Here is a 24596-nt window from a genome sequence, read left to right on the forward strand (position 1 = left end):
CTAGTTATATATGAACATCCATAATTTGTAAATTTATTGTATGATGCCAATTCAGAGAACTTGTAGTTTCTTCTAAACTTTAGGTAAGCTTAACATTTAAATTCACTCTCATCTGTGAATTGCAACTTTTTTGGTTAATGTGATTTGAAAATATTAAACAAAGCTGTTTTAAAAAATAATTAACATTGCAACAGGATACGACAGTGCATGTGTGATACTTACATCATTCAATACTTAACATCATCTGAAGCTTTCTGATATTACTCAGGTGTAAATTTTCTCCACCTCAATAAGTTATTTTCAGAAATACCAGTCAACAAAATAACTTAAAAATCACGACATGTAATATGGTAAAATACTCACCTTGATCCAAAAGCAAAAATAAAACACTAGCAGAGTAAAACCATAATGGTAGCCATGGGAATGCATCATGGTATCATGTTAATCATAAATATGTGCCAAAAGGACAATGCATCTCTAAGAAAGTAAATACCTGTAATGAAGACTTAGGAGCAAAATATATTTTGGAATGTATTAATAAAAGAAGAAATTTTCTTGGATCTGCATTTACAGTTATATATAGAGACAAATATTGTGAAAACTCTCTATAAAAAAGCAAAAATGACTTAGACCCATACTTGAGAGTATATGGGGTACATTTTTGCAGTCTTAGTTTTTGACAAGTTCATCTATCAGGCCAAAGTGTTAAACAGACAATGCATTGCTTGCAATGTAGAATACAGTGATTTGTTTCCTTCTCGGGGTGATATCTGTCTACGTGTAGGTGGCCAGCACAGACATGACAAATATAAATTACTAAAATATAATATTAAACATGAAGACTAAATTATACTACTTGTGTAATCTTGTTGAGGTTGGTAGAGTCTGTCACGCTTCAGTTACTGTAATTGGGCTCCACTGGAAAGCAGCGAACCCATACAAACCCAGCCATGGGATAATTTTAACGTTACCTTTGGTCACGTAGATAGGACGGTTCTAACTTGAAATATTTAAAACTTTTTTTTTTATTATTGTTTAGGTGGAAATAAATCATTCTTTTATATATTCTATGCACTTTAAAAATATTAGTAGTCATACCATAAACTGGATATCAATCCATCAATAAAGGCATAGGATGCCTTTATGTTTACATGTTTATGAAATCCACATATCAGTGAACTACTTGGTAAATCTCTGATGCAAAATTTGAAGGCTACTCATTTTAAAATCAGTTCTCTAATTTTCTATGTACTTACAAACTTAAGATCTACCCAGGCAGCTGCCTTTGATTATCATCATCCATTTTTTTAAGGTTATCTGCTGTTGAAAGTAGAGAATACAACTAGTAGTGATACAAAATCATGTTATTCACAGCGGTTCTGCCAACTAGCTGAATTTTAGCAAATTGTTTAATCTCTGGGCACCAAGGTTGCTTAATATAAGAATTAGATATAATGGTTTTAACTTCTTTATGGGGGTAGCATAATATTTAGAAATGCTTTCAGAGCTCCTTACAAAAAAGACATTACCAAAATGCTTACTATACTCTTGTATATTTATAGGTTAGATGTGTGTAGTGTTCCTTAATTAAGCACACAGTTTTGATGGGCACAAAAACCTGTCCCTGTGCCTACAGCAATACTTTCAGTGTCTGTATGCATGTGTGTGCATGCTTCCCCAAACCGCGCCCACATGCTGGAATGCAAACACAGAAAAGGCAACTGTTCAACAGGATGCGATGCTAGCTGATTGCCTGCTCTGTAGGAAAAAAAAAAAAATACAGACTCCGTTTCATTTAAACAAAAGCAAGAGTCATATAACAATTCCTTGCTTTATCACTATACTGTAATGGAAAAAAAAAAAAAAGATTTTTATCATATCTGGTTAGTAGCAGAATAAAACAGCTCAGCTCTCTAACTCATTTTAATGATGCATCATAAAATTAGTTTAACAAGGAAAACACCCTTCAATTCCATATTCTATTCCACACCTTTGTTGCACAATATTATGCAAAATGACTGTATGATACAGCATGATTTTCTATATACGCAACTACAACAAGCAGGCATTCAGGTTTTATCCTTAAACCACAAAATGCCACTAATATTCTGATATATGTGAATAAATTGAATCAGAAAGACCTTGTAAGCAGAGCTTTACATCAGAGAAAATTTTGTAGGACTCCTGTGGTCTGTTTAATGCCTCTAATACCTTTCACTACACGCAATAAAGGGCATACCTGTTTGAGAAATTACATGGTCTATTACATTTCTGTTGCACCTTTCATCCCAAAATGTTTGCACTCCACATTTCTGGCAACCTCTTGAACAGAGGAGAGCAACCACCAGTACTATCCTGCTGTGTGGGTGGAGGCGTGGAGATTTTCCCGGAGACATCTAGGACAACCACTGCCTGTTACAAAAAATGCCATGGGATATTACTGCTTTTTCAGAACAGACAGGACTTTGTTTTTAGTAATTTAACTTGTATGAAAAACATGTACTTAGTAAGCTGCCTGGAACTCACATCCTTACCAAAGGCAGAGGTTCTCCTTCAAATAGCCATTGGAATTAACAGTTCTCTCTAGCTGAAGGTTATGCTAACAGTAATCAGAAATGGGTATTAATCTGCAAACATTTATGCTCAAGTATACAATGGCACCAAGTACATTTACTGCGTACGGTAGGTGGCAACTTGTCACGTGGATTAATGCTTCTAGCTAAACGATTGTTTTACCTCAATCCATAAACAAAGGATGACATTATAGCAACTGTACAATTAATAACCTGCCTCTTTGTTAACTTCTACAATGTTATCTCCTCAGATTAGCTTGAAAAAGCTACAGATTTTTTCTTCAAATGCTCTTTATTTTTTTTTCCCCTCTAAGTTATTCAACAGAGGACATGTAGAGCGTATTAATAGCTCCATTATATAGCTCCCTGTTTTAGTCTTCTGTTTATAGTGTATGAGAGTTACATTTGCTTTATATGAGCCATGTTTTAAGTTCAGGACAAAGCTGTAAACTTTACAAAAACAGGAAAATAAAAATAGTTTGACTCTATCAATGACTTTTGAAACACAAACACAGAACTGATTTTCTGTTGGTAAAAAACAGAAGTGCCATTGGAGTGCAGATTTTGTTTTTAAAATCTCAGATCCCTAGGAAATATGGTATCTCCAGTATCTCAGAAAACCAACTATTTAAAGTTTAGTCATCATAAAATTGTCACTGCAGAACATGGCCTGCAGGCGCTCAAGTTTAGAGCCTGCAGCGTTTCTAGTGATCAGCATTTCATGCGTGCTCAGTTGACAACTGAGGTTTGATTAAGAAAAGTGGTAGAATAAAAAGATAAGCATAACCTCTCCCTTCTTAAGTGAGATTAGCATCACTGACTGAACTGCTCTTTTAGATAATTCATTCCTCCATTGGAAATTGCCATTGCTGTCTGTCTGTCTGTCTCTCTCTTTAGATATTTTCCCTTGTGTTGATTATCACGTTCCTTCCTGGCATTGCTGAGTTTCTGCTGTTAGCCCATGTGAGCTACTCAATAGTTTGCAATCTTCATTCTGGATTAGTGCTTGCCCAAAGAATTAGACTATAGCATATAGTGGTTTTCAAATGAGATTTTAAAGGGAATGTTACAACAGTTTCCTACCCGTCCAGTAAAGTGTATTAGAACAACATCACACAAATCTATGTGATCATTTTTAACTAAAGCATGATCAGCTGTGATGGTCTTCAGTTCAAACAGCGCTGCAGTGTTGAATCATCTCACCTTTGCAACATGGCAGTTTGGTTAGCATTTAGAAGATGGAGTCACCTAATGATTTTGCCTGAAAAGTAGCAGGTTAGAAACGTGAAGTTCTTTTATACTTACAGGAAGGCTATGCTCTGAATACAGTTACCCTGCCCTTGCTGCAGGAACAGACAAAGGAAATATTTCTCAGCCTTCATGGTAACCTAGACAGTGCCCAAACAATTTGAGGAGCATCAGAAAAGAAAGGATGGACGGTCAGAGGAGAAAAAAGATCAGACTTACATTCAGGTCGTCCCTAGGATTGCTCTTGAGATTCTTCTGCCAGATCAGTTTGTTGAACTCTTTGAAAATTGAGCCATGGAAAGTCCACCTGACTCATCGGGGCTTTTTTGGGTTTTGAAATTTACCCAGATTAATGGGGCGTGCCTGATAATGGCATGTGGTTATTCAGGCTGCGAACAACCTCGATAATCTGTCAAAACAGGCAGTTTCAGGTCATTTAATCTTTATTGAAGAAGCAGAAAACAAGCAGAATAAAAGCTTTATTGAAGAAGCACGGTACAAGTGAGAACGGCACACGGCGAGAAGCAAAACATTATTAAAGTGCAATATAGTATACTATATACTGTATTGTACTGGATACAGTGTATCTACTAGATGAGCTATATACTAGATAGCTCGTGTATTAGCATAGAATGGCCAGTTATAATACTTTTCCTAGATATTTAATCCTAGAACTAGTGAGAAAAAGGGAAATTATACTTCAATGCCACGTTCTGGTTTTTCCTCACGGGAAAGAAAAAAAACAATAATAATAATTAAAAAAAAAGATTGCTTTGTTGTTGTGCCAAAGCACTTCCCGACTGCGGAGCTGTGTTTTGCTGTGCATCCCCCGGCCACACGGTGTGACAGCGGCACGGCGGGGAGGTGACCCGGCGGAGCTGCACGTCCTGCCCCGCGCTCACTGCCCGGCCGCAGCGGAGCCGCCCGTCCCGCAGGAAAGCCGGCTCTGCACAGGGCGAGCTGCCGCTCCGGCCCAAAGCGCTCCCAGCGCCAGCTGATGGCCGCGACGGGGGCAGGCGGCGCCGTGCTCCTGCCCCAGCCTGGCAGCGCCAGAGCCCGGCGGGGGGAGCGGGGGCAGCCGCAGGGAAACCTCCGCGGGACGAGCCCGAGGGCCGGGCCCGGGGAGAGGAAAATTCCAGCCCGGGACAGCGGCCGCTGTCAGCCCGCCGGGGCCGGGTGGGTGCGGGCAGGCGGAGGGAGGAGCCGGGCCGGGAACAGGGAGTCTCTGTTTCCCCGCCGGCTGCCAGAGCGGGAAAGGTTCCGCGTTTCAAGTTGCTCACCGAGAAGTTTTTTTTAAAAGGTTTTATTACACCCCCCCCCTCCCGCCCCGTTCTCCGCCCAAGGTGTGGTTCGGCGAGCGGCCGCCCCGGCGGAGCCGGAGCCGCGTGTGCGTGGCCGCCGCCGCCCCACGGGCGCGCTGTGGAAGCAGCCGGGGAATGCCTGGGCTCGGGGGCGAGGCGGCGCCGCGGGCGGCAGAGCGGGGCCGCCTTCCCCGGCCCTCCCCGAGCAGGTGAGGCGGGGCCCGGCGGCCGCTCACCCCGCCGCAGGCATGGCCGCCCCGCCGCCCTCAGGGTAAGCGCCGCTCCCGCCGGGGCCGGAGCCGGCTGCGGGCGCCCCGCGGAAGGAGAGGAGGGGACGGGACGGGACGGGACGGTCGCGGGTTCTGCCCCCGGACCGGGCGACGGCAGCGCCGTGCTCGCGGCCGCCCAGCGACCGTTAAACGGCCGCCGGCGCGGCGGGAAGGGGAGGGCGGAGAGCGCGGCCCTGCCTTCCTCGACGGCACCCGACCGCTCGCCGCCGCCACCGAAAGCGGGCTCCCGGCGGGGCCAGCGCTCGCCCCTCGGTGAGGTGAAGTGAGGTGAAGTGAGGTGAGGTGAGCTGCCGGCCGGCGGCGCTTCGCGGCGGGGCTCGGCGCGTTCCCCTCCCGGACGGCGCCCGCGGGCTGGCTTCGAGTTTTGGGAGCGGTGGCTTGGGGGCGCCTCGGGAGCCGGCTGAGGTGAGCGGGCAGGTGAAGCTCGGCGTGTCTGCGCCTCAGCGCTAGTCCTGCCCGAGGGGCGGCGAGCCGCCCGTAGCCCGTCAGGAGATGGAACTTGTAGGACGTGGCTGGGGGTCCCGGCTGCAGGCAGGCGGGGGCTGCCGCAGGTACCGCGGTGTGCCTGCGGATGGTGGGTGCCCTCCGCAGCTGTGTGCTCAACCCCGCAGGTCCCCGGCGAGGTTGCTAGCCCGACCTTTAAATAGTGGGGACAAAATAATTGGTGAGTGTGTATTTTAACACCAGGATGTTCCCGAAGCTTGTGTATTATCTGCAAAAGCTGAGTAATTGCATTTCTGACCAAGTGAATACGTGGTAAGCAGGTGGAGTTGGTGATTTGCTGTAGCAGCCGCAGTAATCAGATCAGTTTGAAGCGATGGATGAAGCGAATACGGGGACTGGTAGAGAAGGGGCACTTGTTTGCCTAGGGCCTTGTGGCGGCTCCACGCTTATGCACAGCCACAGAGAAGTGAAGTTTATCTTGTTAGCCACTGTAGAAGGTACAATTACAGTATAGATAATTAGTACATTTCTGCAACGTAGGGAATGTATGCTCAGCTGAAAGGACCAAGCGTATGATAATGGAGCATGATTGGAGGTTAGGAAGTGGCTGCAGTGGTATGTCTGGAAAGCCCTCAGTTGTACTTGCAGGCTCGAGTGTGAAAACAAGCAAAAAGTCACAACTACAACGTTGGGTTGAGTGTGCTAACAGCTTCCCTAGGCCTGCAGCCTGCCATAAAGCTGTCGATTGTACGCAATTTTGTCTGCAGCCTGGCTCCTTTAAGGTAGGAGGAGTAGCGTGTTCCCTTAATGTGACTTCAAGCATCTGTCAGCATTCACATCTCATTTCTGAAAAAACATGTAGCTAGCAACAAGGCTTATTTTCATTAGCCCTGCAGATATATTTTCAGGCCTTTTATCAGCTGTTCCCATATAATTTAGTTCTTTGAAAAATCAGCTTACTCTTCCTCTCTTGTTACAAGAGTTTCTTATTGGCAGTCTGAAATATTTCCTGAAGGTGATTTGTTCATACTAGATTTGAGGGAAAAAAAAAAACAAAACACAAAACTGGATATACCAGCAAACCCAGCAACTCCCTCCCACTTTACTGAATAGGATCCACAGATTCTTTTTTGAATGGTTAGCAGTGCTGTGGTTCTCTTCACCAAATGAGATTATGGGACAAATTGTGTTAGAAATAGTAATGTTCTTTGGTTTGCATTATATCTTCTAATCTGCCTGGTCAGGTGGGAAATGTTGTTGAAACACAGATGAAAACTGTTTAGCAGCAAGTGTGTTCTTAAATCACTGTTTAAAGTTACATGGTGTAATTATGGATAATTCTTCACAGTTTAAAAACTCGAATTATGCTAACTGCCAAGAAAGGTAGATGTGTTAAAGTTTTTTTTTGTGGGTTTTCAAGTGTCAGTGTTTATTTAGCCTTGGAACTTCTGTATAGCTTAATCCTCTGTGATACGTCGTGGCTTTTCTCTATGGAATTTTCTTATCTTGTTCTACTGGGACAAGATTTGGAAAGTATCTCATAACTATATCCTGGAGGACTTTTTTTTTGGGTATACAGGATTATACTTTCCTGTTAAAAAAATGTTCTTTAAAAAAAGTTTGTGGATTGGGAGAAAAAGATGCAGGGGTACACGACTATGTTATTCTCGAAGTACAACCAAGGTAAATTCATAAAGGTCTGTTTTGTTTTAAATACTCAGCTGGATTTTTTTTTGAATATGGTGAATAGAAGGCATGCCCAGTAACTGGCTGGATGTGCCACATAGTTTCCTCTGGTAGGAGATGAAACTTGGCTGGACCTACCCTTAATAATTTTATAGCTCATCCATCTTGACTCAAGTCTGAGGAGCACTCCTGGAAGTATGTTCCTGCCAGGCTAGCTGACACAGTGTGTTCCTGTTCAGCACAGAGGTGAATCGGCTTTGTGTATTGACTGTGTTACAGGATGATAGGAAGATGTGTGTTTTTTTAAATACTTTTAAAAAAAAAAAAAAAAAAACACACAAAACAAAACCTGGCTGGTATCCAGCATCTTGACCTCATTTTTTCCTGCTGTTGCAAGCTAGCTGTATCCCTGGTGAAAATCAATTTTTACATAGACAAGTAGATTTTGCTAGTTGACACAGACTTTTACTGTGAAGTGGTGCCAGCAAATATGCTGTTAAACTATTGGAGCAAAATTGTTTCTTGATAAACTACAGATTTATTTCCTTTGAAATATTATAATGACCATTTAGGTGTGCCTTTTAATTCAGATCTAATCAATTTACGATAACTTCATGTGATCTCATTTGTATTCAGAGCTATATATTTACTTAAAAAAAAAAAAAAAAATTTTGTCACTTTCTTTTTGATTGCCTAAAGAAAACATGCTTAGGAGCTACAGCTGCTCTCCAGGGGCTGAAGACAGAGATGGCTGTAGCAGGGGGTAGGGGCAGGCCTAAGCTGAGCTGTGCTTAGGGTACTGCCAGAAACTCTCCTCAGGTGTGTCTTCATGCTCCCTTTCCCTGGCTGTTTAGCCCCGTGAAGGTACTGAGGTTTTTAATAAGAACAGGAGAGAAATCTTTTTATGTGGTTAGGGCTGCCTTTGAAGGAGAGAGATCTGAATGTTTTCAGAAGAAAAACTCTCTGTTGTGTGCCTTTGCTTGAGTACAACTGTTGAGTTCTTTTAGCAAATAATTTCAATCGGTTTACGGATCTCTAGGCATGTCAGCTGTGGTGCAGTGTTGAAAAGTGTCTGGTATCAAGCTTAAAATACTGGTTTGAGCTCTCCTCATCTGTTCTTTGTCAGCTGAGCTAGTTCACAACATGGCCATAGGTTTGTTGGGGCATAAATGAAGGTCCTCTGTGGTGTGGAGTGTGGGATGAATGGGGCAGGAGGTGCAGCAATAACTTCAAGCGTTCTGTTGTCAAGCCACAGCAACAGGTTGGAGGGTGGTGGTGGAGTGCCTGAAGCTTGTACAGTTTGGTGGAGTTCAGGTCCAGCCTGAAACTACTACATTTTCAATGAATTAGCGGTTGCTATTGCCTGTATAGTACTTCACTGTATATAGATGTTCATGGATAAAAGCAAGACCTTTGTGCTTGTGGTACCAAACGGTAGTACTATCAAGACTCGGAATTTAGGCTGGCATGGGTCTAACAGGCAAGGCAGTTCAATCTTAGGTGTGCTCTATCTTTTATACTGAGGAGTTCAAGATAAAGATTTTTTTCTCACTTCCATGACCCTGGTGAAGATCTAATTGAGATACAACAAAATGGAAAGAAGTTTGAGATCTTGTGACCACAGTTTGCTGGGTGTTTGAAACAGGGAGTTAACCACTTTGTGGGTGGATCCCCATCAGGAGCCACTTAAATGTTCTTCATTCCAGGGTGTAGTTTACTATCTGAATTCTGAATATATACGTAATACCTCTTGAGGTGATTATGTTGTTCTTTTTAACAAATCTGCCTTAATCAAGGCAGCATCAAATAGTTACATGACATAGTGGTGCCATGAATCAAATGTTGTTGCATTTAATGGCTGGTTTGGTTACTCAAACCTTGTCAAGTCTGAAATCATAGCTGAGTACTCAGTGGTAATATTCCCCGTTGGAGTGTGTTGCTTTGGGAATGAGATCAAGGAAGCATTAGGGGGCTAAGGAATGTGGATACTAGAGTGAAAAAATGCGTGGGAGGGTAATGCACAAATAGAGAAATGAGCAGTTATTTCAAGCCTTTGTCCAAGTGTGATGGTATCCTGTGAAAAGGAAAAGTGAGAGCTAGTCATTAGTGAGATTTAAACAGCATGTGAGAAAAAAAAGTGCTTTGGACTGGAAGGTGGGTTTCAGTGTCATCTTACGCTTCGTTCTTTTTTTTTGGTATTGTTACTGGATGTTTTTGTTAACTTTAAGAGAGGCTACAGTGTTTACGTAAACCTGAAGATCACTATTTATGTTGGGTAGTAGTATCTGTGTTGGGTGAAAGAAGAAAAGAGCCCATTGTAGGGACCAGAAGCTTAGATCCCAGAGGAAACCACAGAGCTTCACATGATTACTATGATCTGATAGGTAAAATAATTCAGTAGGAATATTTTTAGTTCAGAAACCAATGGTTTCTGCTGTAATCTAGCATCTTTGTAGACCTTTCTTCGTGAAGTCCAGTACTACTTCTGGCTTCCTTGACTGTAGCTTGGAAGAAAGTTTTTGAGTGTGCAAATTTCTCTAGCTTGGCTGCTGCTGTTTCTGGCTGCCACTGCTGTAATTTTGTGCTGCTGGGGAGCTGAGGATCCCAAATTACCCCTACTGCTATTAGAGTTGTAACAATGTTAGCACCTGCTCAACTAAATATTTTTTCAAGAAATTAACAAGTTGGTATGATGAGTTGCTCTGTTAAATAACTGAATATGAGGAATGCTGTTTTTTTTTTTTTTTTTTTTTTTTTTTTTTTTAATGACTGCTTGCAAGTTAAAACAAATCTGACGGTGCTCTTCCCTTCCTTTTCACCTGGCTCTCACCAGCTTCCCCAGGGGCTGACCTGCTGCTCTCACTTAAGCTCACTCAGCTGCCTGCTGTTTGAGAAAGGGCTGTTCTTTACTGTGAGTATTTGCTGTCACTGTATGCTGCTCTAAAATTCAACAAGATGACGTCAAGGCAGTAGAGGATGACAGGAGGCCAAGATGTTGGCTCCTAGACTCCTGTAGAGTTCTGTGGCCATGCCCAGCATTAGCACAATGAAGAGGAAACTCTGGCTGTGCAGCATGCGACAATGGGAAGCTCAAGAGGGGAAAAAAAAACAAAACAACACAACACAACAACCCTGTTTTGAGCTGTAACAGGCAATTAAAAACTTGAGGTTTCACCTGAATTCTCTCCTGAAGTAAGGTCTCACAATTGGAAATGTAACTCTTTGTATCAAAGTAAACTTTTTACTAACTAGGATTCAAATAGATGCCTTCTGACTTAAAATCTGCATGTTGATGGACAAATAGAGAAATACGCATTTTTTCATGGTTTTTTTTTTTTTTAGAAACTTTTTTTTTTTGCAATACCATGGGAATATTTACTAACCTAGGAGTTCCTGGATTTGTTTTTTATTTGCTTGGAGTTTATCTAGTTCAAAAGGGGCACATACATTTGTGTATATCTTTTGGTGGTTGTAAATGATCAAAGACATGTGGGTGGTTGAAGGATGGATCCCTAATCTGTCTGTGAAACGTCTCCCTGGGGAGTTTGTGTGTATGTCGACTGTTCTGCAAGACTAGGATTGTCAGGATTGCTATTTTCAGTTAAAGAAAATAGAGCACATGAATATTTTTGGCTGGGCATGAGCTTTCTTCTGTGAGAAAGCATTGGTTTTGTTGCTGGGAGCATTAATTCAGCAAAGGCTTCAATTGAAGAAATAGGTTGCTAGTCGTACTTTTTTAGCTGTACTTTAAAAATACTTTCTGCAAATTTTGTTTTTTATTGTTCATTTCTGTTCTAGAAATATACCTATATGGCTTGGAAAATGTTACTCTTATTTAAATACCATATATAAAAAAAATCAACCTCTCCTCCTCTCTGAACAGTGTAATCAATTACTCTATGCCGAGTAGGTAAGTATTGTGAGCTAGAATTTTTCTCAAGTACCAGTGATCATACAGTTTCTGTTACTTGCCCTGCATCTCTCTTATAAAGTAATGCTGTTTTAATTCCAAAACCCACTCTATCTCAAAAGAACAGGATTATAAACTTGTGTATTTGTCTTTAGAATCAAGTCTATTTTCACTTCAGTTTCTGACAAGAAACCGACCCAAATGAAAAAAATGGGACTTTTAAAACTAAAACGAAGAAATTCTGTCCAGAAAATTGACTTCCTTCTGATGTTTTACCTGGCTTTCATTTCAGACTTAATGATACATTTTCTTCCAAAGACTAGGGCTCTGTATGTGCAAGTATAGCAGCTTTTACACATTTTGCTATGGGGAGGCTGAAGTACCTCTTTCAGCTGTCCCTTCAACACAAGCAGTTTATTGACAAAGCCATTAAAAATAGGGTCTTTGTATTGGTGGATGATGTAATTTCGCGTCTTTTCCCCACTCAGTTTTAACTGCGAACTGTGTAAGCAGTTTGGCAGATTCCTTAGGTATTAAGGTACAGTACAAAAACCTTTACATGATGTGAAGTACTGTGTCTTGCTCTGAAGTTAAATACCTATACTTCGAAGTACAATGTCACTGGGTTCTTACTGGCTTTGTGGTGTCCTTTCTGCAGACCTCTCTGAGCATGGCACCGTGCTGTTCTTCACTGTCCTAGGGTGATATGCAGCTTCCTGAGTGTTTGAGCCATGCTCAGATGTTGTACAGTCTCCACCGCTAATACCTGCTCTCTCTCATTCAGCATCAGAGGACTTGTACCCGAAGAGTTGCACATGCTTGTATCTTATTACTGCCCAGATACTTTTAATGTGCAGGTAACAAGGTTGTTAGAAGGGTAGTAGGGAAAAATACAGTGTGGTGAGTTTGGTTCTCGTCATTTGGTATTTTACCAAGTGTTTATGTATCATTGCATTGCTGTTGACCTTTGTGGAACCCAGTACAGTTCTTGTTTAGTGCCAAACATGACTGAGAAGACAGCTGGACATTGCAGTGCAGGTAGAAGGTAATCTACTGAGATATCTATTTTTAAAAATTCTTCAGACTACGATGTTGAAAGCATTTTTTACTTGGGAGGAACAATATTTTTGTCTCTGTTTTTGTTAAAAATAGGCGCCAAAGTGTCTGTTAGAAAGATAGTTTGGAAAAATGTTTACAACCTGTCATTCTGGGATGTAACCCCTTCAAGCAAAAATAAATACATCACCACTACTAATGCAGAAACTCTTGTTCTTTTCATTAAAAAAAAAAAAAAGGCATCCTGTTCACAATTAATTGTGAAATTGTTCTGGCTTTGGACCCGACGATCTCTTGAGGTCCCTTCCAACCCCTACAATTCTGTGATTCTGTGATTTGCAATGATGATGCGTAGAAATTATTTGCAATGATAAGTGTTTTCATGGCTCTTCAGCTTGTAAGATGGACAAGAGGTTAGCTAGGTGATGACCACAGAGTAGTAGGCAGGTTTCCAGGGGTGAAATGTCTGATGATTTTCAGAAGTTTGTGTCAATTCAGAAATCCACACTATGGCAGAAATCTGGGCTTTGGCTCTTTTATTTTTAATAAAATAAAATTCTCCAAAATCAAGAAAAACTGTGTGTTGAAAGTTGTCCCTTGGTTCCCATGCTTTCATTCTTTAGCAGTCATTGCTTTCTTCATCTACTTTATGAAATCTCCAGACAAACTTTTCTGTATCCCCTGCTGATCTCTGACTCATGGTATCTCACTTCCCCTTGCCTGCAATTTTAATCCTCTCCTTCCACCCACATTACGAAGTAGCCTCACTAATTCCATCCTTGGTGACATCCCTCAGCTATTTTTACCTCATTAAGTTTTTAAAGTACTCGCTTCACAGGGAAAGTCCCATTTTGTTGGATCTTATATGTGCTGCTTCTCTTCTGAATGCTTTTATTGCTGGTTATGCATAGGAACTTAGAAGAATTGTAACACTTAATTCCAAAACCACAACTGTTTAGGTGCCTTTAGATGTTTGAAAGGTAAATGGTGTTTTCCCATCTGACAGAATTTGGAACTGAGATCTTAAGGCAGCACTGATAGCCAGAGACATGGGATTTATTCTATACATTTTTTTTCCATTCAAGGAAATCAGAGTTTATACTTTGCTGAGCCAATACCAGGACAACTTAGGACATTGCTGAGCCAATACCAGTGATTTTCTTAATGTATTATGTTTTGTCATTCCTCAAAATCAGATATATGTAATTTGATGTGTACATGGCAGGTTCTCAGGACACTTGTTTTAGAAATGAACTGATGGAACTGGACCTGATTAATCTTTTTTCCTTCAACTCCTTAACGTTTCTGTATCTTTGTTTAGTGGCTGTTCTTCTGTGGTGGGGGGCGGGGGTGTTTTTCTCCCAGGTGATATGTACAGTGTTCAGAGGATTTTGAAATTAAACTAACTCAGTTTTTTTTTTCTTTTTTTTTTATTGTTCTCCTGCAGTGTAGGGCACATTTCCCCCCTGCCCTCAACTATAGTGGCAGTAGGTAATGCTTGTTCAATGCTTTAGAAAAGCAAGGTGAAAATGCACATGTGGGAAACTACAGCAGTTTATGAGTGCTCCTTCAGAGCTTATTGTTAATAGTGAGTGGGATAGGAGAAAATCTGAAGCAGCTTATTTTGGAAAACTAATAAGGATCTGACATCACTGTCTGAACTGTTGGAATCTCTGTCTTGTTTCTAAGCATCTTTCTTTGACTGTTTTCATATTTCCACTGCCCAAACACTTACAAACTTTCCAGTCTTTCTCCCAAAATACACCACTGCAATGCTTTTTCATCCATAAATCTAAAATTAATACAGGGAGAGGAGGGAAATGTTATGAATTGTAAATGCTATATGAAAGCTTCAAAGTATAAAATGACTTAATCTAGAGGAGAAAAAAAAAGGCAGGTGAGGCTTGGTATCATGATAGTTATAGAAGTATTCAAACTAATCTTTTTTTTTTTTCTTTTTTCTTCCCCCCCCCCCCCCCCCCCCCCTCCCCGGTGGTGTTCTTTAAGACACTGCTTATAGTTCTTTCCTTTTTTTTTTTTTTTTTTTTTTTCTTCCCCCTGCTTTTACTCACCAAAAGTTTCCTGGATTCTGTAGCTTCAGTATGTAAAACTTGCCAGCCAGTGGGTTTATGAGATCTTATTATTTATTTTTTTTTAAGACTGCCTGCCAGGACTTCAATCCAGAATAAGTTTTTATGGTAGAATTGAGAATGTTTGGAAATAATGACACACGATGTAAATGCTGAAATTTCAACCTATGCAGTGCCAACCAGTATTTTATACATATATTGACTGTAGATAGAGATTGAAAAAACTGCTTTGTACCATGAATGGCCTCATGGAAAGATCCATGTGGTGTCAGTGAAAACTCTGCCCCTCTTCAGAAGAGACAGATATTGTAATATGACATTTTTGTGACCTTCAACAGGTCATCTCTTAGGTCTCAGCTTTATTTGAGAGAATTAGGGCACAAGTATAATTCTGGCCCCAGTTGATGGTGATCATAAACTGTCTGTAATTTCTGGATGAATAAAGGGAAGAGTTAGGGCAAGAAAAATAAACAATATTTGCTTTCACTGGAAAAATATGTTAATGTTGATTGCATATAGGGTTTAGATTTGCGTGATTAATTTAACACATTTAGGGCTCAAGCTTGAAATCACATATGAGTGGTCTCTTTGAGAGAAAGTACAGCATGCTGTGTACACATGGCTGCTGCTGTGTTGTGAGTTCAGCTGTACCGTGCCCTTGCAGGTTATTGACTATTAACTACTGGGCCGTACCCGACGGACACATGCAGGCTGGCCTAGCGGGCCTCAAATCACAGGTACAGAGCCCTTTTCCTGCTATATGGGGATTTTCCTTCACTCTCCCTGAGTGTGATCTGTCTGCTCTCTTACCAGCTGATGTGGCCTCTGCCTGCTCATGGTGCACAGATCTGTGGTAGGAAATGAAGTGCCCAGTGAATTGTTTTAAACGAAAGATTGTCAGAGCTTCTTGGAAGACCTTCAGATGGAAATAGCCTTGAAAAATCCTACCCTAATTAACTGAGAATTGTACAGTTAGGTGCCAACAGCATGTTCTCGGAAAGGAAAACTGGTCGAATATCTAAAGAATTCTTTTCTTACATGTAAACAGGAGGTCCAAGATTAGAAACGATTATGAGTTTTTAACATTCACTTGAAGATTCAATAAAACCCAGTGAGATCATGACAGCTCTACAGTTTCTGGCTTTTCCCACATCCTGTCAGATCAAGCTTCGCATCTCAGTCATACGCTGAGAAGTGTTTCCTTCAGTCACTTTGTGGGGTCATGTGAGTAAATGCCCAATGTGGTAGAAAGATCTCCAGTGTGCTTGCAAAAGAGCGTATGATACTTTATCAAAGATAGGAAGGGAGAGCTGAAACATGTCAAAACTTTAGCTGAAATTGTAAAACTTAAGTCCTTAAGCTCCACCCTTTTAAAAACTCAGCTTCTGACAGTACCATCAGATCTGTCAGCAGATGCGAATCACATCCTTAAACTGTTGGGGTTACACCAATTAGTCTTCCCTGTGGTTGTCTGTGGCTTGATTAACAGTTTCAGTTAAATGGCCAGCAGGCAAGAAATGGTTTGGTGGCTATTTATGGGGAGGACTGATTTGCAGATGTGACACAGGCTATGGAGTTTCATTCTTCTTGCTTTTCGTTTTGATAGTTGGATAACTGCCAGGGGTGGCATACTTGGCTCTCTCATACGGATGGTCTAAGTGGAGGGAAGATTTCTGTGTCTTGTTCTGAGCAGAATAGATTTACTCCTGCTCTTCAGCTGCTGGAGTAGGTTAGTTGTAGTTTCTTTTTGTCCTTTTCTTCAGCTAGAAGTTAGTGAAGGTTTTTGTTGCCTTTGGACCTTTTCCCTTGCCTGTATTTACCTGAAGATACTCTTTTAATTTGGTGACATTTTTGAAATAATAGTTTGAAAGTTCTGTCTCCAAAGAGAGGCTTTCTTCTTTATACTAGCTGCAGTATGGTAGTGACTTCATGTCCTTGTAATAAAAATGCCAAAAATTGTGGTCATTTTTGTTTTAGGTGTGTCAAAAGAACAAAGGGTCATTAGCCACAGCTTGAACCTCTTCCCTGATAGGAAGGTGGAGTTCTTTCCACAGATGCCTTTGGGCAGTGTGTGAAACCCAAAATGTTCTACTGGAAGAGAACAAGTGTGGCAGAGAGGTTGTTGGGTTTTAGGCTGCTGGCCCATAGCTGTTTACTTGGTAGTGTGAGGGTGAATGGTGTTTTCAGTTGAATTTTAGCTGTCTTTTGTTTGTGTCTTTCTGCTTTTATAAACTGTGTAGCTAGCTGCCCGACAACATTTTTTTTTTTTTTTCCAGATAGCATGCTGAAAAACTACAGTATCAAACTTTAGTCTTAAAATAATATTCATGCTGCTTTTGATCAGATTCTGTGAAGCACTGATCTACTATAGGTAGCCTGGGGGAATTGGGACAAGTCTTAGAGAGATTTTGGCAAAGGAAATACCTGCAGCTGGTCTCTGACCTAGCTCCTACCGCTACGGGCAAGAGTAGAGGCTCTGGTGTAGGTGATGTTCTGATCTCCACATCTTCTTGTCACTGAAGCTTCTATTGCTGTAGCTGTGTTGGGGGTAATTTTGCCTATCCCTCTGTTTTCACCCCCACCTCAGGTCTTTTTTTTTTTTTTTTTTTTTGGCCAGTGTAGACAAACTCAAAGTTCTCTAGTGCTCTTGAATCAGGGTCTTTAGTTTCTAATTCACAAGCTTGCCCTATGTTGGTATTGGTAATTACATTTCTGCTTCCACTGTCATTCTGCTGGCATGCTGTTTATCCCTCGCTTGACTGTAAATTAGTATTGAAGAAAAAAAGTAGATATTTTGGAGCTATAACTAGCAATACATTCTCATTGTATTAGTTTTTAATGAATTACATTTAACAAGCAAAAGCTTCTAAAACTTTTGAACAAGTGTGGTTAACAGCTAAGCATGTGTGGTACTTCTGTCTCTGCAGGGTGACAGCATGCAAGTGGAATGTTCATGAGTTATTGCATGGGCACAGAGCAAGAGTGTGTAAATCATATACAAAATGCTACTTGGCTAGTTCCTTCATGGGTAGGAATGTGAAAATGACTGCAATTCTGACAGGATTTTGACTGTTGTGGTAATGCAGACTACAAAATTGATAGATGTTTAAAGTAATTGGAAAGGTATCTAATAAAAATGTTATTTTCTTTTAGGTGTATTTTACTGAGATTTTGTTATTTTGAGAAAAATTCTAAATTGAGGGAGAATTCAGAAGTGCTTTCAAGTCACAAGAACTTGTGTTTTAAGGGCTTTATGAGGCCTTACAGCTTAGATCATTCAATCAGTGTGTCTGTTCTTTCCTCTGAAAGCAAGGAAGTCCTTTTCCTCTGAATTTTCTTGGGTGTTTTTACATGACTTCCAAGGTTGGAGTAGTGTTTCACTGTTTTTAGATAATATTTATAAACTTGAGTCACATTGTTTCGATGCGTTCAGCATACATCTGAACACAGTATAGATTAGATGTTAGAATTTTCAGAACTAAGGAGGTCAGGAAGATGAAATGCTTGCTAATTGAGTGTGCTGTTTCTCATAATGAGAAAGGACTTAGTTATAGGAGCTCTGATAAATAAAGCCTGTAGGCAAACTACCCAGCTGTAGTTTAAGATGAAAACAGGATGTTGGTTGTATTGCTGGAGGACTACTGTATAAATCAAAGGATATGCTGTTATTGCTGTGTAAGGAAACTCTACTCCCTTGGAGTGGTTCTGTATATAAAAGAATGGTAATTGCCATGCTTATCAAGGCCTGGCAGTTCTCCTTTTCCAATTGTGACCTGGTGAATCTACCTCTGGTGCATGACTTAAAACGTTGCCAGTTATTTTAATCCCCTATTCAATGAGGCAAACAAAGTGGTTATTTTTATCTCTTTATAGTTCCTTAGATTATACAAATAGAACCCCCCTTCCCTATATTCAGGCCAAGGGTGGCTTATTAAGGGGAGCTGTGGGTTGTGTCCCTGGTGCCTGTTAAAGCCTGCCGGCTCCAGTTGTGTCACTCAGCTGTGTCATCTGGAAATGGCCAGGTGGCTTTCTCCCCTTGCAGATGTCTGAGCTTGCCACCTCGTGATGTTTTTCCCCCTCTATTCTCTTTGTTCAGTAGCCTGAACTGTGCTTTGTTTTTCTCTTAACTTTATAAAAGTGTTTCCCTTCCCCGTTTCAGTGAACGTTCTGTTCTAGTATTCCTCAACACTGACTAGAATGGCATTGCCTTTAACTTTGATTTTTAAAAGTAACACTTTTTAGGCTTCCAAGCACTATATTCAAACGCACTTCTTCTCTTCAGGAAGAAAGTATGTCAAATTACTGTTCTGGTTTGTTTCCCACAGGTTTATTTTTCTCTTCATGTACACAGTAGGATAACTTAGATGGTTATTTAAGACATGTGAGTTTCTCTTAAATGGAAGTAACTGAATCTGGGACAACAGCAAGTATATGAATAAAAGTTGATGTTTCCATAACATTACAGGCATTTTTATAGAGGGAGAAAAAAAAAAAAAAAGGGGCACGTCGTTAAGAAGAGAACTGTTTTGGTAGCGTGATTGTAGTGTAGCGGTTTGCGCTGGCTAACAGAGTTGTTGACCTCTAGGTATTTGTACTCAAGTGCAGAGCTGGCCCTGCAGTGAGGTTCATGCCTGGGCATCAGGTTCGAAAGCACTGCTCATGCCTGTGTGGCAGGGGAACAGCATTTGGTAAGGAAGTGTGAAGAGCGGAGTTGTGAGCCAACTGTGCAGGACTGTCTTGGAAAACAGATAGGCCTTGCTCTTGAAAGCATCTTGAGGGCTTTATTGCATGAAAACAACACGAAAAGAATATTACATTTGCTTTATAGTGAATTATAAATGTATCTGTCAAGTATGTGGTTTCCATGAAGTTTAACGTTCAGAATGACTTTTCTATTATTTACCAAAGCATATCTACATTTACCTGGAGTTTGGTGAGAGAAGGATATAGTGGGAGCTGTTTAGGCTTGTGTAACAAGCCTTCATAAATACCTAAGAAAAAATGTATTTATAATAATAATGTTCCAAGAGACATTACAATTTCATTGTTTAGACTGTGGCACAATTGAAATAACTTCTTTAAAGGTCTAAGTAGGACTGTTCCTTTGGAACATTATTCATTACTCATCTAAATTTTCACAGTTGAGAGAACTTGTATTGGGTGAAACAATCTATCCTCCTGGTGTTTGAATTATTTTCTAAATCACACTTATATTGCCACGTTATTTGTGTATACTAGAACACTGTCCGAAATTACTGGAGATGAGATGTTCTCAGGGGTAACCTCTTGGAGCACTGATAAAATGGTCATATTAAAACTGAGATATGACCATATGCCAGTATCCAGTAACAAATGTATTTCTGAAGAAGTATGGCCTCACTAATCTGTTTCTTTCAGCTTTTTCATAGGAGTAGGATTGGAGGAAGGAGCTTTCAAATATTGAATTTGTTTCTTGTATGTACTAAACAATTGTAGGAGTTGATCAGGAATTAAGTCTTTTTGATGAAACGGCATAAAGTTCCGAGGTGGAGATCAAGTTATATTGGATGTACTTGGGAGAAGACTATGTTTCCTGTAGAGACTTTTCTGTACAGTTACTTGTGACTAATTTATGGAGGGGCAACCTTTTCTAGGCCTAAAACCTAATTTATTAGTTTTTTAGAAACTAAATGATTTGTTTCAGTCAGTTGGTTATCAGATGTCATAGTGTCTTTAGCAGGGGTTCATCAAATAAGGGTAGGTAATGATTTAGGTTGGACCAGTGATTTTTGGAAAATGCATACAACTTCTTAGTAGTCACACCTTATGGTCATTAAAGGTAACTTTCAAATTCCAGCTGTTAATATAAATGCATGCTGTTCTTTAACAGGCCAGGAGACGTGCTGTGGAATTCTGTTGATGTGACCTTGTAACTGGTGGATTTGAAAAGCATTAGGCATTATTTGAACTGCTCCAGTACTCTGAAGACCTCTTAATTATACTGCTAGTATTATTTTTCTTAAACTATCTAAGGAATGAGGGATATTTTCTGGAGTTGTTGTCTCAGGTATGCACTCACACAGACATATCTTGCTGTGCAGGTTGTTTTGTACTTTTTGTTGTGTTTTTTTTTTTTTTTTTCTTTTCCCTAAAATTTCAAGCAAGTATCACAACTCTTCTTCCACAAAGCAAACAGCTGTTGCTTTTGATTAGTAACTTAAACCTTGGTAAGAATGTAAATTCCTCAGAAGGGCTCATGTTTTGTGGAGCTACTTATGTTCCAAAACAAATCTGTTGAAAAAATTTCTCACTGGAACATAAGGCTTTGTATTAAAAAACAAAACAAAACAAAAAAAAAAACACACACACACAAAAAACTTTTTCTCTTTTTCTGCTTCTGTACTACATTATCTGTACTGATTTACTCCTTTCCTCCAGGAAACACATTTGCATTAAAGATCCGGTGTTCTGTTTGGTTAGTTCCTGCTGCTTATTGCTTACACGGGATTCTCTTTGACCTTACAATTAACAGAAAAATGACTGATATCCTGTGAATTAAATCAAGCAGGAATTAAGTACTGGGAGCTGATAAATTCTGATGAGTTCTTTCTAATCAGGCTTCCATTTTCACTTGCAAAGAGTCTTGGTAACAACGATAAAAATAAATAAGATTTAAGAAAAAACAACACAAGAAATACGTTTTTCATAGCATCTCTGGTGCTTTGTGGAGGGTTTTCAATTACAGTGGTCAGTGATACCACCAGTTCCTCCTTCTAAATGTTGGGTTTGTCCTAAGAAAAAGTACAAGTTTATTTATTGGTAGGTATGCTAATCTAGCCTGAGCCATTTTTACCTGATCTGTTTTGGCTAATTGCCTTTCAGGTGCAATATTTGCATTGTATGTTTGCAGTTCATAGTCCCAACTGATATACCGCAACTTCCATTTCCAATTGGTCTGTTGGTGTAAGGATGCTTGCTGCAATTTGTGCAATACTGAAACAGTAGGAAGTGCAAGAGACAGACTGCTCAACTTACTTTTAGGCTTTTGCTTCATAAACAGTGTATTTGACCTTGCTAGACTGAGTGAAGAGTGGCATTAAGTATTATAAATTCTGGGTAGCTCTTTCGGTAACTTTGAAAGTTGTTTGCTTTTGACTAAAAACCAAGCTTCTTGTTATTAATTCGAGTTTAGTTGCACAGTGAAAGCCTTCCACTATTTAGGCAAAAACCTGTATGTATGAAAGGTGGAAGTCTAGGCTTGTGAGCATGGATCTCAGGCAATAAACAAAGGACCAGAATTCATAAAACTGGCCCAACCCCATCATAAGCAGACATTGCTGTGTTTCTAAAGAGGCTGAAAATAAAATGAGTGGTTTTGTTATCAGCTCCTTTACTGTGCCATAAGGATATGTCACCAGTTTCTAAAAGAGCATGTGGCCCGTGTACACTGGGTTTCTACAAAACAGCTAGAGAACAAGCCTATTCCAACTGGCTTGTGTTGGCTGTAAAGCAGGCATTTGCACTGCTAACTGAAAAACCTTTTTAGGAATCTGAAAATTGGAGGAGAAAAAAAAGCTACAACCACTGATCTAGATTAGTGGACTTGCTCAGGATTCAAGAATTTAGTTGCAATGTCTTTTTCTACACAGAGCAAGTGCAAGTCGTTTTCTCCTTTATTTGGAACAAATTAATTGGCAGATAGCTGATCTGTGGATAGCAGAAGGCCCGTGTTACAGTCTGTCTCTGTGGATTTCTTTGAGGGCAGGGTTATGGAATCACTGCGATTTAGGTTAGGGGGAACTGTGGGAGGTCACCTTGTGTCAGCTGTGGCTCAAAGAAGAGCTAATGTCACAGAATAAATGTTCAGGACCTTATTCAGCCAGGTTTTGAAAGTCTCCTAGGTTAGGAATTTCACAGACTATGGGCATCACGTGCTAGGCAGTGAAGATTGGACAAACTTGCAAAAGTTATGTCATGGTCCCGCAGGGTTGCTAAACTTGGTAAACTCTGCATGAACATTTCATTTGGTATCTAATTATGAATCACAGTTGGTCTTGCATGCACCCATGTACTGATGCTGAGATGTGCTTGTGGTGTTACAGGCTGTTTAGTAAAAGAAGTGAGCTGTGAATTGTTCTGTGAGAGGTCTTGGTTGCTGGTGGGATAATTAAAAATGTATTTTAATTTCTGGTCTCTAGCACCTGTTCTCTTTGATTTACCTTGTTTGGTACATCTCAAATTTCTATCCTGACTCTTAGTTCATAATATTTTATTTTGTTGATGCCTTTTAGCTTTGAATATGGCAGCCATTACTGCACTATTTCAACAGCATGTTATCCCAAAATGTTTCTCTTTTAGAGTATAGCATTAAAGGAGTCTAGATTTTTCTTTTTCTCAATCAATTTCTTAATTCATTTCTGCAAACTGTTTTGTCTGATGGTATGCTCTGGCATTAAATAATAGTTTGTGGCTTCTGCAGTGCAAATCCCCATTCCGAAAGCATGCAGTAGCAGCAGGATAATGGATGCTGGACAGGTGTTTGCCCCTTATGTATGACTGATCTTAAACTTTTATCTTGTACTCTACTGGCACAGCCACCAAGTAATCTCTTAATGGCGTAGAGTGAAATGAGTAACAATTGAGATCTATATTATCTGTTCATCTAGTATTATATTTTTGTAATTTTGTTGGAAATAAAAAAGACTGGTTAGAGATGAAACCGCCATGTCAAAAATTGATGGGGTTGAATGTAATGTTGGCTGTTTAACATCACTGTAAATATCCAGGCTTGGTAATGTGGTCTGATTCATACATAAGCGTTCTGTTTGAAAGTGCAGGAAGCCAAAAAAGGAAGATGATTTACATCCCTCAGGCTTCCAAAAGTGTGAGTTTTGGATTGGAATTTAGCTACAAAATACTGAGATTCTTCAGAGAGAGCTACATCGTGAAACACGATGGGATACAAAGGCCTGTAGCTGGATACTTTGTCAACAGAACCTGCATGTACTTTTCTAGAGTATAGAAAAAGGACTTGGCAAGCAGCCAGCCTCTTTCAGTTTCTACTGTCTCAAGTATTACATCTTAAATGCTTTAAAAATAGGAGAGAGAACTAGACATAACAATAACAAGCCTTATGTGAATATGTGAAACTGTATTGCATTGTGCGGATAAAATTAATCTATCCGTTAATCCATTCTATTTGTTTGTGGCATGCATACATGTGAGCATAAGTTTTGCAGATAAAAGGATCCAATTCTAAATACTACTGGAGTTGATATTTGCTCATTTAAATTGTTCTGTTGATGTACATATACCTATGCATGCTCTTATACATATTCTCACTGAAAATTTAAGTTCAAGCTTTCTCAGAACTTAATCCTTCAAGTTCTGTATATTTTCAGGTAGCAATGTTGTATGCATTGTCACTGATGGTAGTTGCCAACAGTAGAAATAATCCTCCAGTGTTACATTAAACCTGAATATGTACTTAACATAGCTATGTGTTTTGAATTGAAATCCAAAAACCCAAACACAGCTCAATTGACATACTTTTCCTCAGGAATTTCTTTGCTGGCCATAGTGTGGCATTTCACATAAGCTGAAAACAAGCAGAAAGATTATTCTTTCTAGTGTCAGTTTGTGTTCTTGGTCACATCCAGCTCCCATGCGTAAGAAGTGTGCAAGGTTGGGACTTCGATCCGGTGTTATACAGCAGGGTGTTGCAATTTTGCCCACTGTGAGCGTGTATGGACAATTTTCTTTCTTCTTTTTGTTATTTTAAAATAAATAAAAGGATGTGACCTGGAGCAGGTTACCTGAAGAAGAAACTTCATCCCTCTGGTAAAGAAAGTAAGGGCATCTTTTCCTTAACCAGCCATTTAGTTGCATCGCTTAGCATCAGTTGTGCTAATAATATTCTGCCTTTTAGTTTGGGCTTGAAAAAGAACAATGTAAAGACAGAGAAATTATAGGTAGGCCCAGCTGTAAAGCTTGTCTTGTAATTTTCTCAGAACCTTATG

At 40.2% G+C, this 24596-nt stretch overlaps 1 protein-coding gene across 2 annotated transcripts in view; it reads left to right on the plus strand.

Moving 5' to 3' along the window:
* The first annotated feature begins 5181 nt into the window (after window positions 1-5181).
* The window catches only part of COBLL1 (cordon-bleu WH2 repeat protein like 1), an 81924-nt gene continuing 62509 nt past the window's right edge, over window positions 5182-24596 (plus strand). For both annotated transcript variants that reach the window (XM_084288823.1, XM_084288824.1), the window contains exon 1: window positions 5182-5393. In XM_084288823.1, coding sequence (XP_084144949.1) covers window positions 5371-5393 — 23 coding nt within the window. In that variant the 5' untranslated portion in view covers window positions 5182-5370. The remainder of the gene's footprint in view (window positions 5394-24596) is intronic.

This window comes from Netta rufina (assembly GCF_964035555.1).
Source record: "Netta rufina genome assembly, chromosome: 6".
Lineage (NCBI taxonomy): Eukaryota > Metazoa > Chordata > Aves > Anseriformes > Anatidae > Netta > Netta rufina.